The 16105-nt window shown below is 54.6% G+C and overlaps 6 protein-coding genes across 6 annotated transcripts; 2 read left to right on the forward strand and 4 right to left on the reverse strand.

Annotated features, from left to right (window-relative positions):
• Positions 1-1332: 1332 nt before the first annotated feature.
• Positions 1333-3195, forward strand: CCM_00810 (2-methylcitrate dehydratase; the record flags this gene model as incomplete). The annotated part of the gene is made up of 3 exons (XM_006665969.1): positions 1333-1605; positions 1746-2523; positions 2582-3195. The coding sequence occupies 3 exons, from the start codon at positions 1333-1335 to the stop codon at positions 3193-3195; spliced, it is 1665 nt and encodes a 554-aa protein (XP_006666032.1).
• Positions 3196-3342: 147 nt separating this feature from the next.
• CCM_00811 (uncharacterized protein) lies at positions 3343-3976 on the reverse strand (the record flags this gene model as incomplete). The annotated part of the gene is made up of 2 exons (XM_006665970.1): positions 3343-3668; positions 3730-3976. 2 exons carry the CDS (start codon positions 3974-3976, stop codon positions 3343-3345), a joined length of 573 nt encoding a protein of 190 aa, XP_006666033.1.
• A 267-nt stretch (positions 3977-4243) lies between these two features.
• CCM_00812 (wd-repeat protein) lies at positions 4244-8786 on the forward strand (the record flags this gene model as incomplete). Its single annotated transcript, XM_006665971.1, has 7 exons — positions 4244-4249; positions 4590-4736; positions 4769-4824; positions 5244-5562; positions 5627-5758; positions 5811-6027; positions 6082-8786. 7 exons carry the CDS (start codon positions 4244-4246, stop codon positions 8784-8786), a joined length of 3582 nt encoding a protein of 1193 aa, XP_006666034.1.
• Positions 8787-8943: 157 nt separating this feature from the next.
• On the reverse strand, positions 8944-9621 carry CCM_00813 (DUF636 domain protein; the record flags this gene model as incomplete). The annotated part of the gene is made up of 4 exons (XM_006665972.1): positions 8944-9197; positions 9327-9390; positions 9463-9509; positions 9570-9621. The coding sequence occupies 4 exons, from the start codon at positions 9619-9621 to the stop codon at positions 8944-8946; spliced, it is 417 nt and encodes a 138-aa protein (XP_006666035.1).
• A 1075-nt stretch (positions 9622-10696) lies between these two features.
• CCM_00814 (isocitrate dehydrogenase) lies at positions 10697-12143 on the reverse strand (the record flags this gene model as incomplete). Its single annotated transcript, XM_006665973.1, has 2 exons — positions 10697-11803; positions 12111-12143. 2 exons carry the CDS (start codon positions 12141-12143, stop codon positions 10697-10699), a joined length of 1140 nt encoding a protein of 379 aa, XP_006666036.1.
• An 872-nt stretch (positions 12144-13015) lies between these two features.
• Positions 13016-15999, reverse strand: CCM_00815 (serine/threonine-protein kinase 24; the record flags this gene model as incomplete). Its single annotated transcript, XM_006665974.1, has 5 exons — positions 13016-13219; positions 13970-15390; positions 15440-15756; positions 15809-15839; positions 15918-15999. 5 exons carry the CDS (start codon positions 15997-15999, stop codon positions 13016-13018), a joined length of 2055 nt encoding a protein of 684 aa, XP_006666037.1.
• Between the last annotated feature and the right edge of the window lie 106 nt (positions 16000-16105).

Genomic DNA, 16105 nt, shown 5'->3' on the forward strand with positions numbered 1-16105 from the left:
TGGTTCCCCTCCCTCCAAGCCACTGAAAGCGGGTGCCCTGGGAGATACTAAAAGGTACTCGTTCCAACTAGGTAGTTAGTATTAACTACAGGCTGCACATCTCCCTCGCTGGGTAACTGTGTGGCTACCTTCCTACGCACTAGAAAAATTCGTGTATCAGCCACACTGTAGCCAAGAGATAGCCTCAGATACATAGGTAGGTGACAGGGAGTGGCCACAGGAACGCAAGGCTCGTATCTAAAAGCTGTGTACAAGATGGATGTGGCTCGTCAATGTGACAAAAATTCAGTCATATTATTCGTTAAGAGGATGGCGATTTGGGGATTTGGCGATCGAGCCCAATCCCTATCAGGTTGGGCATCTACAGACAGAGATCCTCGGTGTGTCACCACGACCAGCTCTGCAGACTTGGGTGCAGGTCAGGCTAGACTGCAAACTCGAGCTGTGACTGTTTTGGGCATGATGAAAAAGCGTGTCCACATGTTCAAAGTTTGTGTAGCGGCAATAATTAGGTTGTCGTGGCCACCTTGACGGCCTGGAGCGAGCTGCTGTGAGAGTTTTGTGCAGATCTGTGCGTGCTGCCTGAGGCAGTGAGGCCATGACACTGAGAGCGAGCTGTTCCTATTCTTGCCGAACCGTTGAAGCGTCGTCTACGGGCCAACACTGACTGCCGAATGAGCAATCACATGGGAAACGATTCAGACAATCAAGATTGAGTCTGGTTTCTACAATTTATTGCAATTTATTGCAGAATTGATGAATATAATAAAACTGCCGTTCGCAGTTCAATGTCCCCAAAATTGAACCCCCCAAGTGTTTGCCCTGTTTTTTGCAGAGTGTACATGTCGTAACCTCCTACCTCCTATTAGGTGCCTTGTAGCCGGGCCGAAAAAAATGGCGCGAGTTATTGTGCTGTGCGCGTGGAAGCAAATAGCCTTTTTGGAAGACCCCCGGATTCTATGTACACTGGGAAGTGGTCACTTAAAAGGGTGAAGGGTGCAGAATGTGTGCAAACTGGCCCCAGCAACCGCCGGGGCAAGTACCTATACCAGCCTGCACCCAGGTACCTTCTCTCTTCACCCTACAAGCACCCGAAGACAGGTACCTGGCAGCACCCAACAACTCCCCCTGGCCGATCGGCATTCCGCGGCAAAGCCCCAAGCCGAACCTCACCTAGACTTCGGCTCAACTTCAACACGTCTGTGACCGTCCAATACTTTATTTTTCACCTTGTTGCCCTCTCAACCTTTTTATCTCCTTCCTCAACCTTCCCCCAAATCTCCGCTCTTTCTCCTCGCATATCCTCCCCCGACTCAATTGATTGACAGCATCATGTCTGCTGTCAACCGTAGCCTGCGTTCCGCCTCCAAGCAGCTGCGTCTCCAGCCTACTCGTGTCCTGCCTTGCGCCGCTGCCATCCGCTCGGCCTCCGTCGGCGCCCTTCGCATCGCCGGCTCGCTTCCTGCCTCCCGCAACAACTTTTCCACCGCTGCCGCCAGACTTTCCGGCGCTCCCAACATGACTTCCGGTGCCAGAGAATACGATCCAGAGATCAAGGACATTGCCGACTTTGTCGCCAACAAGAAGATTGACTCTGAGCTCGCTGTACGTGCCACCGTGACCACCTTCTCGCCGTACCCCACCATCCCCAGGCTGTTTTCTCTCACCGCGGGGTAATGGGGTTCATGAGAAACTTCAACCGCACCCTTCCAACACGTGCAACCCACGACTGACACCCGTTCCAGTTCGACACTGCGCGATGGATCCTCCTTGACACCCTCGGCTGCGGTCTTGAGGGCCTTCGCTTCAAGGAGTGCACCAAGCTCCTCGGTCCTATTGTCCCCGGTACTATCGTCCCTAATGGCACCAGGGTTCCCGGCACTCCCTTTGTCCTCGACCCTGTCAACGGCGCCTTCAACATCGGTGCCATGATCCGCTGGCTCGACTTCAACGACTGCTGGCTGGCTGCCGAGTGGGGTCACCCCTCGGACAACCTCGGTGCCATCCTCGCCGTCGCCGACTGGGTTAACCGCACCAACAAGGCCGGCGGCAATCTCGCTGGCGGCAAGATTTTCAACATCAAGGACGTCCTTGAGGCTATGATCAAGGCCCACGAGATCCAGGGTTGCCTCGCCCTCCTCAACTCGTACAACAAGGTCGGCCTCGACCACGTCGTCCTCGTCAAGGTCGCGTCCACCGCCGTCGTCTCCAAGATGCTCGGCCTCAACGAGAAGCAGATTGCCGACGCTGTCACCCAGGCCTGGGTTGACGGCCAGTCCCTCCGCACCTATCGCCACACCCCCAACACCATGTCCCGCAAGTCGTGGGCTGCCGGTGACGCTTGCCAGCGTGCTGTCAACCTGGCCCTCAAGGTCATGAATGGTGAAGCCGGTGTTCCTACCGTACTCTCCGCCCCCGTCTGGGGCTTCTACGATGTTCTCTTCAAGGGCAACAAGTTTGAGTTCCAGCGCCCCTATGGCAGCTACGTCATGGAGAATGTCCTCTTCAAGGTCTCCTACCCTGGTACGTCTTCACCCTACTCGCCTTTAGTTTTCACGATGACTGACTAGCAATCTTTCAGCCGAGTTCCACTCCCAGACCGCCGTCGAGGCCTCTGAGAAGATCTTCCACCAGCTCAAGGCCTTGGGCAAGTCCGCCGCCGACATCAAGGCCATTACCTGCCGTACCCACGAAGCCTGCATCCGCATCATCGACAAGCAGTTCAAGCCCATGGACAACTTTGCCGACCGCGACCATTGCATCCAGTACATGTGCTCCGTCATGCTCGTCTTTGGCCGCCTCGAGGCCACCGACTATACCGACGGCGGCGAGGCCGCTACCTCGGAGCTCGTCGAGTCCCTCCGCAAGAAGTTCAAGTGTGTCGAAGACACGCAGTACACCGAAGACTACCACAACCCTGAGCTCCGCACCATTTCCAACGCCCTCACCGTCGAGCTCAACGACGGCACCATCCTGGACGAGGTTGCTGTTGAGGCTCCTCTCGGCCACCGTCTCCGCCGCGACGAGGCAAAGCCCGTCATTCTCGCCAAATACAAGCGTCACCTTACCCCCCATCTGCCCGAGGCCCGTGTCAACGAGCTTGTCGAGCTGAGCCAGAACGCTAAGAAGCTCGAGAGCTTGTCCGTGGACGAGTACGTCGACCTCTACACGGTTGAGAAGAGCAAGTTCCTGTAAAGGTTCAGCTCGTTTGTTTGGAGGCAGAGGAAATGTGAAGAGTGTATAATTTGGAGGAAAAAAGATTACAATATAGAGAGAGGAATCTAGAGCGATTTTGACCAATTCTTTATGTGTTGACAGCTGGCGAGTTTTGTCATGCAACCCTCATATTTGCGCCTCTTGTAGCTGTGCCCTCATTGCCTCCTGTATCAGCAGCGCCGTCTCGTCCGGTTCCCGCCCGGTCGTGTCAATGTCCACCCCGCGGCCCGGAAACCTGTAAATCGTCGAGTCGTCCAAGAACCTCGCCACCAGCGCCACGTCTGTGAGCTTGCCGCACCCCGCCGCGCCGCGCTCCGGCCGCGCCACGCGTCGCAGGTTCTCCTCGCGCTCACACGTCAGGTACACGGGCAAGAACAGGCGTCCACCGCGCGCCGCGGCTGCCTGGTGCGCCTGCGACCACTCTGCGCCGATTGTGCCGGCGGTGAAGAAGTCTGCGGAGTGTTAATGCTCCATGTTGGCGACTTCTTCCTTTGGGGGGGACGAAAAACGCACCTGTAAAGATGACGACGCGGGCTAGTTGTCTCTCGTCGGAGGGATGCACAACAGAGGCGTAGGCGGCGTCGCGGACACGCGCCCGCTCGGCATTGTAGTCGGCGTGGTCGCGCGGTAGCTGCACCTGGTCAATCAGCGAGTGGTTGTCGACGAGCTGCGTGTCGGGGACGAGGGCGCAGAGGGCCCGCGCGACGGTGAGCTTGCCGACGCCGGGCATGCCGTTGATCCAGACGAATTGCCCGGGCATCTGGGCGACTGCTTGGGGAAATCCAGCTGCGACTTGTATCGTGTGGGTTACGTATGTCTTGCCGCTTTTTTCCTTCCCTTGTTTGGTGATAGTTTTTGGGGAAGGGACATGGACGACGGCCTGACTCACGAGGACGAGGTGTTTTTTGTCTACGACGGATTATGGCTCCCAGCTGCGATTGCTCTTTTCATGATGACTTAGGGCGATAGGAAAACTCGGCTCTATTTATTTTTTTCAAATCGCTGAATTCACTACAAGTTCAAAACAATGAGTGTACGTGCCTCACGCAGCCTTCTGCCGAATCCTCGCAACTACCCTGCAGTTTGTAGTTACGAGCTATGAACGCTTTCGGTCCAGGAACAAGGCTGTCTTCTTTGTTATTATTAACTAGCTCCCGTAATCTGTAGGAGGCTTGGATAACTAAGATCGAATACTGAGAGACGTATAGAATCCCCTCTACAACCTATTTCGCCCCTTTTCCATAAGAGACCAAGTTTTAATTACCCACAGCGAGCACAATACTTTTCCTCGATAGGTACTCTATTTATTCCGGTTCGGATGGCAAGATGACTACGAGTAAGAAACCGGATATTTTAACGAGGCTGAGTCGTAGCATTCACAAGCGCAACCCGGCACGTTCATCGCCCATTCTCTCCCCTCAGCCACCGGCAAGGCTCTTCAATTCATTCTTACCGTGGTTGACTGCATACTCATGCTTGGCTGGGCTGTCATCATACATCAGAGACCCGCAGCAGCTGAAGTACGGCGCGTAAACTGCAGTACAAATTACAGATTACGGACTCCGTACACCTTTGGATGCTAGGGGTTGACGAGGCATGGGCGGCATTGTATGAATGCGACCCCTCTCCCACCTGAGAGCTGTAATTTTCTTTTCCCCGAATGCCTCTTTACTTAGCTACCTTCTCCCTCGACTACATTCTCCCGCAGTTCTCCTTTCCCACGATCCCCTTCTCGCTCAGTTGCTTCTAGCTCCCTTCCCCCCCAATTCACATCTCACCCGAGATAGCCAAGCGGGCATCGATTGTCCTGGACTCCAATCCTGCGGTGACTAAAGCGGTTTATCCGTACTTCACTTCGCATGCAAGATGAATTGCCTCTCTTGTTGCATCCACCGCCGCCGCGGCCAGCAGCCAGTATCCGCAGTACCCAGCGCAACACCTCCAGCTCCGACTCAACCTCCGGCTCCGACTCAACCTCCAACTCCGACCCAACCTCCAACCTCGACTGGCCCGGCTCCATTGAATAGCCACCCTAGCACGCCTAAATCCTGCATCACTGTAGCACAGCCGGAGACTGTTCGGCCCACTGCATACGACGAAGCCCTGTCGCAGGTCGACGAAAAGATACGTCGTGTTGTGAGCCAAGACCGAGACCTGGAAGAGCTGTTTGACAGCTTGAGCGCGGCGAACAACAAACAGAAAGAAGAGTCAATGATTAGACGAGGTCTCGAAAAACTCGAAGGCCCCATCAAAGGTGTCAATACGGCAATAAAGATATCGTCGCCTTTCGCTGGCTTCAACCCGGCGGCCTCAGCCGGGCTCAACATGTTGCAGGGTGTCACTACTGTAAGATCGAACTTGAGAGCATTTCTGTTTTGGCGCCTCCAGCTAACTAAATATAACCTTACAGCTGGCCGTTGGGGTCCTTGGTATGGGAAGTCGGCTGGACAATTACATCAAAGACATGTTGAGCCAAATCAAAGTCGTCGATGAATGCGACGAAATGTTCCAACAATTTGACGACAACGAGCTCATATACAAGGTAAGAATGTGAATTTGACTACCAAATATTACAGCAAACTAAGTATGGCTAGGCACTGGTGGAAGTTTACAAGGACTTGTTGTTGTTTTACTACAACGGTGTTCAAGTGCTCACCGGAAAGGCGGTTGCGTGGTCTTGGATATCAGAAAACATCAACGAACGAATTACTCCCGTGGTACACAGCTTTCTTAAAAACGCCAAACTACTTCGTCAACACATCAATAACGCCAACACCAAGTCTATTCAGTCTCAACACATGGACAAAAAGAGTGAGTGGCTCAGACGTCAAATGGTTCATGCAGCTCTTTACTAACCGAGAACAGTTGAGCAGACTCTTGGAAGCAACTATCTTGATGAGAAATTCTACTTTGAGTGCACAAAAAAGACAGCCATTGATGCCTGTAAATGGGCAATCGCTGATCCAGTCTTTTGTGCATGGTATAAAGCTACTGCAACCCATCCCCTCGTTCTCTATGGTGAGATGGGCAGTGGTAAAACCATTACTATAACCTTCATTATAGAACATGTCACTCAGCTGCAAAGACGTATTCCTAGCGCCCTGATTTTCTATCATTACTGCCGAAACGACGAAACTGGCATGTCGGTATATGTGTACTCCAGCCTCATTCAGCAATTGATGGAAAAGAAGAAGCACATCAAAGCTCATTTCTGCCGCTGGATCGAGAAGAAAAAATCCGAGGGAAACTATTCTCCCACTCATGACCCAAAATTGCTCAGCGACTTCTTTTTTGACTCGATCAAGAGCCTGCAACGGCCAGTATTCATATTTTTGGATGGTCTAGACGAATGCGACATCGATTCTTGCAAGGAGCTTGTGACTAGTCTCGGGAGCCAGTCACTGAAGATCGATGGACTGAAATGCTGCATGTCTGTGCGGTATCACCAACATATCCAGACTGCCCTCGAGAGGTTTCCTGGAATCAAGATGCCAAAGGATGATGCTGAACGTGACAAAATCATTGTCTCGCACTTGGTGGAGCAACAGCTGTCGTACCTGAAGGGTGAAGCTCGAACGCTCGTGATTGACTTGCTTTCGAAGCTGGCCAAAGGAAGCGCCATATGGGTAGAAACGGCGGTGAACCTGCTTAAATTGCGCGAAACCAGGGCGATTGCCAAACTTCGGGCCTTCCTGGTCGACGAGCTGCCAGGATCCAAATTGTCGGACCTGTACGCCAAGCTGTTTTTCCAAGTGTCCAAGAATGAGAACGACAGAGCCCGATTCCTCTCGGATGCTCTTGAACTCTTAGCCACCGCCGAGCGGCCACTGAGTATGCCGGAGCTTGCCTGGGCCGTGGCACTCCGAGGCTCCGAAACAAGTCTCAAAACAGTCCGAGATTTACAGGACTACGTCGAAGAGGACCGACTACGAGGCGGCTTCTTGAGCCCCTTCATATCCAGTTTTGATTCCGAGGCAGCCAACAGCCGTCAAGTGCGATTGGCACACCAATCTATCAGGGAGCTTGTTTTCCGATCTCCTCCTCGCGAATGGGCACAGCTCCGTGACTTGACGCCGTGGTCAGATGCAGTTCCTCTTGAGCGCCGGTCGCAGCTACACGGCAAGCTCGCGCATGAATGTGTAGAGTACCTCTTTCTGGCCGAAATTGGGGATCGAGATTTATTTTCAAGGGAACAGGAGGAAATGGCCACCGTTCTTTTTACGTTGCCACGAGTAGGTGCCCTTGACGACGACTCGAGTGATGGCAACAGCAGTGCTGATAGCGGAATGTCTACGCCGCTGTCAGAGACAGACGTGCACCATTTCGACCCGGTTGAGCGTGGCTTCGGAGAGTTCTTCACGTACGCTTCGTGCTACTGGCTGCATCACTCGAAAAAAACCAATCGTAAGAATGGACCGGGCCTCTCGGATGTCATCAGCCTCCTAGGCTCGGGAACAATCAGATCAAAAAATTGGCGCGAACAGTTTCAGCACCCTGATTGCAGACGCAAACGCTATGACTTGCTCATGGACGCAGACGATGACCCTCTTACGATGGTGTCGCTCTACGGATCCGCATATCTCTTCGAGGAGCTTCTGCAAGAAGTGAAAGCAGGAAGGCTGTCCGTTACGGAAGAACAGCGAACCCGTGTCGTCGACACGCTTCTTAGACAGGATGACACGAGTAGACTCCTTGGACTGATCAACTTCGACGTGGAGAAAGAAGTTGACGAAGCTCGGAGACTCTCTGTTCGAGTAATTCGGGGTTGGCATCCGTCGTACCAGTATCAGTCTACTGCAGAGAAGAAGAGCAGCCTCGATGCAATTTTTGACCACATAGTTCGCGGCTTAGATTTTGTCGTGGATGAAGAATGGCCTAATGAGTTACTCTGCATAGCTGCTAGCCGCGGATGCCTCCCAGTTCTCGAGAGGCTCTTTCGAGCTGCCTCGTGCAATCCAGCTCTCCAGCAGAACATTCTCCAAACACGCCACCGCGGTGATGGGAGGTTGCACAGTGCTGAACCTCACCAGTCCGTTGGTGAAGCCGCGCAGAGTGGTCATGGGGCTGCCGTCGCCTTTTTACTCGAGCAAGAAGGCATCGAGGCGCATTTGCGATACAAGAACCTCACCGGCAGGAACGTGCTCCACAAAGCTGCCGCACACTGTGACGTAGAGACGTTCAAGATGCTGCTGTCACGCTACCCAGAGGGGATTCATGAAACGTACGACGACATGGGATCTACGCCGCTCCAAGAGGCCATCGGCAGTAACAGACCGGAGGAAATCGAGGTTGGAATCGCCAAGGCCCTTTTGGAGGCCGGAGCCGACGTCAGGTGCGGTCTTGACCAACAGCCCAGTGACTGGCACGACCCGATCCGCATGGCAGCGCGTTGGGGCAAGCTGGGCTTGATCAAGGTTTTAGTGCAGGTCGGCGGTGCGGACCCAATGAGCGTCTTCAAGCCAAGCCGGGACCAAGACGGGAAGCTGGAATTCATAGACCCATTCGAGAATGAGCGACAGATGAAGGTGAGGGAAACGCTCCTGTCCCTCCACAGGGAGCAGGGGAAGTAAGCAGCCGGCTACGCAGACACACAAGACGGGGTCTCACGGGGGCCCAGCTCAAGAGTCACGACGGGCCGTGTCTTGGGTGGGCAAGGATAGGACAATACGAGCAGCAGAATATTCATCTATGGAACGATTCTAGCTACGGCGAGCGGCGAGAGGGGGTTTAGTTGCCAAACGCCTCGACCTGCTTCGCGTCGGCCAGGCCGTGCAGGTAGCCGACGCGGTCCTTGGTGTAGAATTCGACGCCGACCTTGTTGTCGAGCGCGGCCTTGCCGCCATCGAGCGAGCCGGCCTTGACGCAGACGGCCGTGGGCATGATTTCGAGCTCGGTGTAGAGCGAGGAGCCGCAGCGGCCGCAGAAGAAGTGCTTGTTGACCTTGCCCGAGTCGCCGACGGCGTCGTACGTCTTGGGGGTTCCTGGCAGATATGGTCAGATTTTTTTTCTCTCTCTCTTTTTTTTCTTCTCCTTCTCCCTCTTGTGTGGAGGAGAGAAACGATTTTGATAGACAAGGGCCGTGTAAGTGAACAGGTGGATGTCATGCTTACCCTTGGTGACGCTAAAACCGTCGCGAGGGGTCACCACGTTGGAGGTGTAGGCGCCGCCCGACCACTGGCAAGGAGTCAGCAATTGTTGGACAATTCTCCGATTTAGAAAAAAGAAAAAAAAAGAACAAAAACATACCTTTTGGCAATCGGTGCAGTGGCAGAGCGCAGTGGCCTCAACCGGTCCTTGACATCATCAGCAAATTCCCCCACCAACCCCCCGCCCGACGACCCGGCGCGACTCACCAGTAAACTGATAGGCTGTATCGCCGCACATGCAGCTACCTTTGATGGCCATTGTATTGAGATCTCTCAGCAAATCAAATAAAAAAATATAGTAGTGTCGTATTACCCAATTGGTCGAGTTTGCGTGGGGTTCGTGTGGCAGAGGAAGAGACCATCAGGGTGCGGATGGAACGTTCTCTATATAAAGACTTTTGCCCCCCCCCCTCCACTTCTTTTTCTCGCCTTTGTAAACTCGGCAGAATTTGGAATTGCCATGACTTCATGGATTAGCAAGGGAGCGAGGCGGCCGGCTCTGCTAGTGTCCTGCGGGGTTTTGGAGAGGTTACTGTTACGGGCATGGTCAAAGAAGCGGGGAGAATGAGAGAGAGAGAGAGAGGTGTGGACTGCTGGACGAAAGAAGCTGGACGAAAGAAGCTGGACGAAAGAAGCTGGACGAAAGAAGCTGGACGAAAGAAGCTACGACTGCGGCGATGGCGCGCAGCCTCCATCTGCCCGGAGCTTCGCCTGCAAGACCCTTCGAGGTCCGTGAGTTGGGGGGGTTTTCCTCGCCAGGATGGCGCGCGACGCTCTTCACAATTTGGAATCACAGCCTTTGTCGGGCGGGGCAAGGGAAGGAGGCGGCTGTGCTATCGATCAAGGAACGAAATGAAATGGCTTTTGTGTGAGCATTTTGGAACTCGTCCGACCTGTCCGACTCGTCCGAACAGCGTCAGATTTAACACGATATTTCCAAGTAACTATAGATACAAGGCTTGAAACAGCGCCGATGGGTACACGTACACGTCACTCTAGGCCTGTGATTGAACAATTCTATACATTCAGCTGCTATTGCTGCCAGGTAATTCCACAAATGCAATCATGTACATGCAAAAAAAGAAAAAGCTCGCCTCTTCCTCTCCATTCTCCTTCTCGTCCAGTTCCTCCCCCCTCTTGGTCCCTTCTTCTTTCGGATCCTCCATATTCCATGGCGCCGCCCCGTCTTTCGCCGTGGTATTCAGCATCGCGTGTCCGCCATTCTACGTCTTGTATTCAAACAAAGGAAATTGTTTCTATTTCTCTCTGGAAAAGGGTATTATGCAGCAAGTGCCGCTGTCTTCTTTTCGACTCGTCGCTTCCCAGTCGCCAACTTAGACCGTCTCCATCTTGTCGAGGATCGCGCGGGTAAACTCGTGGGTCGTGGACACGCCGCCCATGTCGCGGGTGCGGACCTTGCCCTCGGCAATGACAGCGTAGATGGCCTTGGAGATGCGGTTGGCGTGGTTGTCGAGGCCTAGGTGGCGCAGGAGCATGCTGCCCGACAGGATCAGGGCCGTGGGGTTTGCCTGGTCCTTACCCTTGATGTCCAGACCGACGTGACGGCAGCCGGGCTCAAAGACGGCCACTTCGCGGCCCATGTTGCAACCGGGAACGATGCCGGGGCCACCAACGAGGGCGGCGCCAATGTTGGAAAGGATGCCACCGTACAGGTTGGGCATGACCATGACGTCAAACTGCTGCGGGCGCGAGACGGCCTGCATCGAGGCGTTGTCGACAATCATGTCGTTGACCTCGAGGGTGGGGTACTCCTTGGAGACGTTGTGGAAGGTGCTGCGGAACAGACCGTCGGCGAGCTTCATGATGTTGGCCTTGTGGATGCACGTCACCTTGGAGCGGCCGTTGGCGAGGGCAAAGGAAAAGGCGAAGCGGGCGATGCGCTCCGACTTGGCGCGCGTGATAATCTTGAGCGACTCGACGACGCCGGGGACCGACTGGTGCTCGAGGCCCGAGTACTCGCCCTCGGTGTTCTCACGGATGATGCATAGGTCAACATTCTTGTGGCGCGTCTCGTAGCCGGGAATGTTCTTGATGAGGGAGATGGAGGCGTAAATGTCGAGCTCCTGGCGCATGGCCACGTTGAAGGACTGATGGCCGGAGCGCGAGACGGGCGTGTGCAGAATGCCCTTGAGACCGACCTTGTTGCGCTTGAGCGACTCGACCGACTCGCGGAAGGCGGCCTCGGTGCGGGCGCCGTCGCCTTCCTCGATGCCCGTGACCTCGACCTGCTCCCACTCAATGGGCACGTTGTCGGCCTTGAAGATCGTCTTAACCGACTCGGCGACCTCGGCACCGATACCATCACCGGGGATCAGCGTAACTGTGTACTTGCCGCCGTACTTGGCGGGCTTGAAGATGTCGGACTGGATCGTGGCCATGGTTCGGGACAGCCGGGGCTGGGGAGCGGCGGCGCGGAGGGCCTGCGGGAGTTAGCGGATCGAGTCCATGGACGCTGCAGCGTAGTGATGCGGTAGGAGGTGGAAGACCGCAGAACTCGGTCATTGAGCTTGGTACTGTTGTTGTCGCATCCTGCGGAGCCCGTGCGAGTAGCGAGAGGCATTAGGCCAGCTTGCCGCAGCAAACCGTGATAAGGTCGATGACAATGTAATCCGCGACCAAAATAACTCAATTCTTGGCCATGTGGCAACTAAAACAGCGTTCCACGTCTCCCGTTTCCCAACGACCAGCTAGCTTCACAGATAGGTTTAAAAAGACGCAGTGACGTACCTGAGCCGCGCGGAGGGAGCTTCGCGACAGCATCGTGTGTGATTGTCGTGGGATCAAGGAAGACCGTAGGAGGGAAAGACCGTCGTTGAAGAAGAATCCCCTTTGACTAGCAAAGACGAAGATCCGGAGCGGAGAGGGTTTAGAGAACAAGAGTGATTTAAAGAGAAGACGAGGATGTTTTGCGGGAGAAAAAGAAGAAGAGGGAGAGAAAAAAAAACAAGTTGGTTTGGAGTTCGCTTGGCGGCATTCTAGCCTGTCGCTAGGTGTGTCCCCCCCCCTCTGGCGGCGGACCAGTCTTCAAAAAGGCCTACCAGCCTGCCGTAACGTTAAACCTGGGACCCAGAATAGAGCCGAGCCACGTCCAATGAACAGGGGGTCCTGGCGCCGTCGTGCGCAAGCCACAGATAAGTGGTCGGCCTGGCCGGGGGTACCTGTGGCGCAGTTACCACTGAAATTTTTCTTCTTCGGACCAGCGGCCGGAATGCGAACGTGTTTCCGAGGCCAGCTCGCCAAGCCCGGGGCCGTCCGGCGAGACTCTTGTTCCTGATGAGGCGTAGTTAGCGTTTGGCAGGCATTGTGACGTATTCTGGGTAGGGGATTAGCGAGTTGTCGATTCTACATTTCCATGAATTATTCATTATCCATGTCACAGAGGCATTGGTACCCAAAAGCAACGCGACGATTGAACCATGTCGCTATTGAAAATGGCCGGCTAAAACCTAAAAGAGAGACGACAAGCCATCCTGACATCTGGTAATTACATCTCTCCAACAACGCTACATCCGAACCCCGACACCGAAAGACATGCAAACAACCGTGGACCCCTGTATCAGTGGATAGTCTTCCAAATCGTACTGCCACGTCTCCAAAGGTTCACACCGCGGTTTATAGCGACCCTGTGCTCTTCACGCCTCCAACTCCTCCTCCGACCACGCCGGCGTCAGGCCGGCGTCAAAGACGGACACTGTCTCCCAGCGTCCCCCGTACGCCTCGCACCTCCCGCCCTCCACCGCGGCGATGAACCGCTCCAAAGCAGCAAAGCTCGACAGGCTCACGAAGCCCGCCATCACGCCGCCGCGCGCGTAGCTCTCCGCGGCCTTGGGTTCATACTCCGCAAACAGCCCCAATCAGTTTGCTCACCTCGATCTTGTCAGGCAGCCTGTGTAGCACCGCACAAGGTCACTTATGCAGTAAAGGGGAACAACTCGCGCGGCTTGGACAGTCCATTGTTGAATAGTTTCCTGGTGCGCCAGCAACGCTGCCTTTGTCTTCCCGGTGACCATTTCCGACGATAATTACGAAAAGGCAATGGGCAGCACCCCTTCGTCAGCCTCTGGTAGCAAAGACTGCCAATCCTTCACTCAAAATCTACAACCTCCGTAGCGCCACATTCTGTCACATCAAGGGATTTTGGTGTTTAGTCCGCTATTGTATGTCAGATTGTATTGCAGCGCCTCATAGTTCTATCCTATCCTTTGTTCATCTGGAAAGCCATGTATCTGCCCTTGCGGAAAACAACTTCCAAGGGCCTCCGTGCGCCACATGTCCTACCAAGCCATCAATGCACAATTGAATGCCATACCTATATATGCCTACCGAATAGCCTGCAGCGGAACCCGAGAAAAAAAGCTGCCCCGTCTTTATAACAGCTCGTTCATGCTCTTCATTAAACGTTCAATTCTTGCCATGTCATTCCTGAATCGTCTTCACCATGCACCGCACTACTGAGCTAGCTCTTCCTCATCTAGAGGCTCGACGCGCACTAAAATCTCTTCCAGAAGCCCCTCGAGGAAATTTCCTACATCCCGGCCCATCCCGACAGGCTCAGCTTTGTCGATGTGGTCAATCTCTTTGCATACATGCGCCAGCTTGTAGACCATCTTGCGTAATTTGTCATGCGCCACTTCTATTCGTTGCTGCTTCACTGCTCCCACTTGCTCAACGGCAAAGATTTGCTGCAGGCGCGCCTCACGCCGCTTAAGGGCCTCCTCTAACGCCGGGAAGATGACATCGTTGAGCGCATCCAGCTCGCCATTGGGATTAGCAGGCATCGGAGACGGGAATGAAGACGGCGTAGTAATGTCCGGCGCTGGCGAGTGAGACTTGATGGGCGTTCTGACCTGCGACGCGGCTGGTGACGGAGATGCAAACTGTGATTGCGATTGAGACGACGGGCTGCCTCGGAAAGGCGGAATATCCTGCAGATGAATGGGTCCGATGCGCGATGTTGGTCTCGAGTCTGGCCCCTGTTGTGTTGGTGGTAGCGGCTTTTCGGCGAAAGGTGCCTTTATCGCCGGCGATGGTGAACTGCGGTTGGAGAAGTCTATGCTCAGCACACTCAGGTCTTGCTGGAGTTGGGCCTGCAGCTCCCGATCATAGTCGGGAGACTGGCTCTCGGCTAGGGGTGGCAAGGGTTTTGACTTGGTCGGTGTCTCTGGCAGGAGTTGTTTCGCCGTTTTTATCGGACTTGCGGGCAAGGGAACCTTGGCCGGCGAGTGCACGGCAGGTGCCAGCGGTTTTCGCTGGGGGCTCGACTGTCTCGAGGGGGCCTTGACAGTGTCGCTAGCATCCAAGGCAAAGTCGCGCGCCTTGGTCGGGCTCACTTCGCGCCTCGTTTCGCCATAATCATCCGAATTTTCACGCGACCTCGCTGCTCTTGCGTTTGTGCCCTTGTCGTTGAGGTCGTTGAGGCCAGGGCGAGTGAATTTGCTGCCGCGGTCACCGACGAGTCGGACGGTGCCAAAATCCCACATATCCTCGTCTACCTTGTCGCGTCTGGTGGGTACGCCTGCTGAAGCAGAATCCCAATTATCGTCGTCGTCGCCTTTGTGCGTTGCCGACCAGCGGCTGTGACGTTCAATCAGCTCCGTCAGGTATGTAGTCTTCTTTGCTCTTCTGATAAAAGGGTGTCGAAGCAAGTCCTTTGCGCTGGGCCTGTCTTTCGGGTCGCGCTGCAGGCAAAGCTCGACGAATTCTTTGAACGCCTTTGTGAAGTTGCCCTCGAGACGGGGTGCCGGGTTCTTGGGGATGAGGAAGAGAACCTTCATGGGGTGAATGTCGGCGTATGGCGGTTCACCGTTGGCTAGCTCGAGAGCAGTGATGCCCAAGGACCATATATCGGCCTTGTGGTCATAGCCTGATTGCTTGATGACTTCGGGTGCCATCCAAAACGGGGTGCCTACAAAGGTATTCTTTTTGGTCATGGTTGCTGACAGCTGGCCAGAGACGCCAAAGTCAGCCAGCTTGACTTGGCCCGCGGCGCTCAAAAGGACGTTGGCAGCTAGTTTCGTGTTAGCAAGAGGAAAAAAGTCAAGCAGTTTCAGACGCACCCTTGATATCTCTATGTAATTTCTTATCGGCATGTAAGTACTCTAACCCCAAGAGCAGCTCACGGGTGATAATGGCAATGTAGTCTTCGCTGATGAGGCCGGGCTTCATCAGGTCGGCACAGCTGCCGCCGGCACAGAACTCCATGACGATCCAGAGCTCAGCGCCCTTGGAGTAGGAGCCATAGTATTTGGTGACGTAAGGGGACTGTAGCTCGGAGAGGATGGCTATTTCCTGGATAATGTCTTCGACTTCGTCTTCGGCGTTCTCAATGTCAATGACCTTGATAGCGACGGCCTCGCCGGTGCGTTTATCGACGCTGATAGGGTGTGTTAGCGTCGCAGAGGAGCGGTGGGAAGTTTCGCTCGTACCCTTTAAACACCTTGCCGAAGCTGCCCCCGCCTGGTAGCTGTTAGCACTATTTTGCACTGCGCTTCGCGAGTGAGTTCGCGCAAGCGTCCTTGGGCAACTATTACTCACCAATGCAGTATTCTTTGGAATAGAGAAGTTGGGGGTCAAGGAGAGCCTCGTTGGTAACGTCAAGATCTTGGCGCTCCGTCATTCTGGCGCTGCGGGCGCACTCCCGCTACTCAATCAGATGCTATCCCGGCCGTCCAAGCTAGGCAGGTCCAAGCCGCGCCAGAGGAGCAAAATCGTGAGCAAGGTTT

This window comes from Cordyceps militaris (assembly GCF_000225605.1).
Source record: "Cordyceps militaris CM01 unplaced genomic scaffold CCM_S00001, whole genome shotgun sequence".
Lineage (NCBI taxonomy): Eukaryota > Fungi > Ascomycota > Sordariomycetes > Hypocreales > Cordycipitaceae > Cordyceps > Cordyceps militaris.